This window comes from Limulus polyphemus, unplaced genomic scaffold (assembly GCF_000517525.1).
Source record: "Limulus polyphemus unplaced genomic scaffold, Limulus_polyphemus-2.1.2 Scaffold6975, whole genome shotgun sequence".
NCBI lineage: Eukaryota > Metazoa > Arthropoda > Merostomata > Xiphosura > Limulidae > Limulus > Limulus polyphemus.
In genome coordinates, this window is record NW_013672585.1 from 44,257 (window position 1) to 45,155 (window position 899).

The 899-nt window shown below is 29.5% G+C and overlaps 1 protein-coding gene across 1 annotated transcript in view; it reads right to left on the minus strand.

The window, feature by feature from the left end:
• Positions 1-602, minus strand: part of LOC106474228 (protein ROP-like) — a 17,670-nt gene extending 17,068 nt beyond the window's left edge. The window contains exon 1 of the mRNA XM_013934920.2: positions 470-602. Within this exon, the coding sequence (XP_013790374.1) occupies positions 470-599 (130 nt within the window). The 5' untranslated portion in view covers positions 600-602. The remainder of the gene's footprint in view (positions 1-469) is intronic.
• Between the last annotated feature and the right edge of the window lie 297 nt (positions 603-899).

Consider the following 899-nt stretch of genomic DNA (forward strand, 5'->3'; position numbering starts at 1 on the left):
CAATCCTGAAAAATAGTTGGGGGTGCTTAACTTTTTTCCAGGTGTATATACAAGATGCACAAATGGCAGAGGAGAGATAGCTGTAAGATTAAATGACACAGAGGTTAGCATCATTATAATAAAAGTAGAGATATTCTAATATCAGTCAAATGTAGCTTCTTAATTGTGAAACACCATACTTTATATTATCTTGGTTACTACATTTTATAACTGTCATCAAGTGTGTAACCATCAGTACTCTTTGACTACCTTTTTTATAATGAAGAGGAAAATTTAATCTGACTTTATAAATTAAGATACCCTATGTAGAGTGTTTTAAACCACAAACAGCAAGTAAAGAAAACAATTCATATATTTCAAACTATTCCTCCACTGGTATTAAATCCTATCATGGCCATGATAAACGAGATATATATATATATATATGGTAATTCAAATAATGAATAATACAGACTGACAGATTGCTAACCATTTTTAGAGAGGATGTACAACAGTATAATACGAATCTTATCTTGTGTTGTGACATTTGTATCCAGCAGAATCGGTACAATATTTCTCATGGGATCCTTAATACGTTCACCTTCCGAGTCAGTCCCCATTGCCAAATCCTAGATTTGAAAGCAATTTTACATTTTTTTATATAACAATAGATATAAGACTACAGTATCAAATATTTTATTAGAAAGTACTTTATTTAAAAAACATTTCCAAAATAGCAATGTAGAATACCAATAGGTTGTTAACTAACAAAATAGTAACATGGAATACCAATAGGTTATTAACTAACAAAATAGTAACGTAGAATTCCAATAGGTTATTAACTAACAAAATAGTAATGTAGAATACCCATAGGTTATTAACTAACAAAATAGTAACGTTACTAACAAAACAGTGACGTA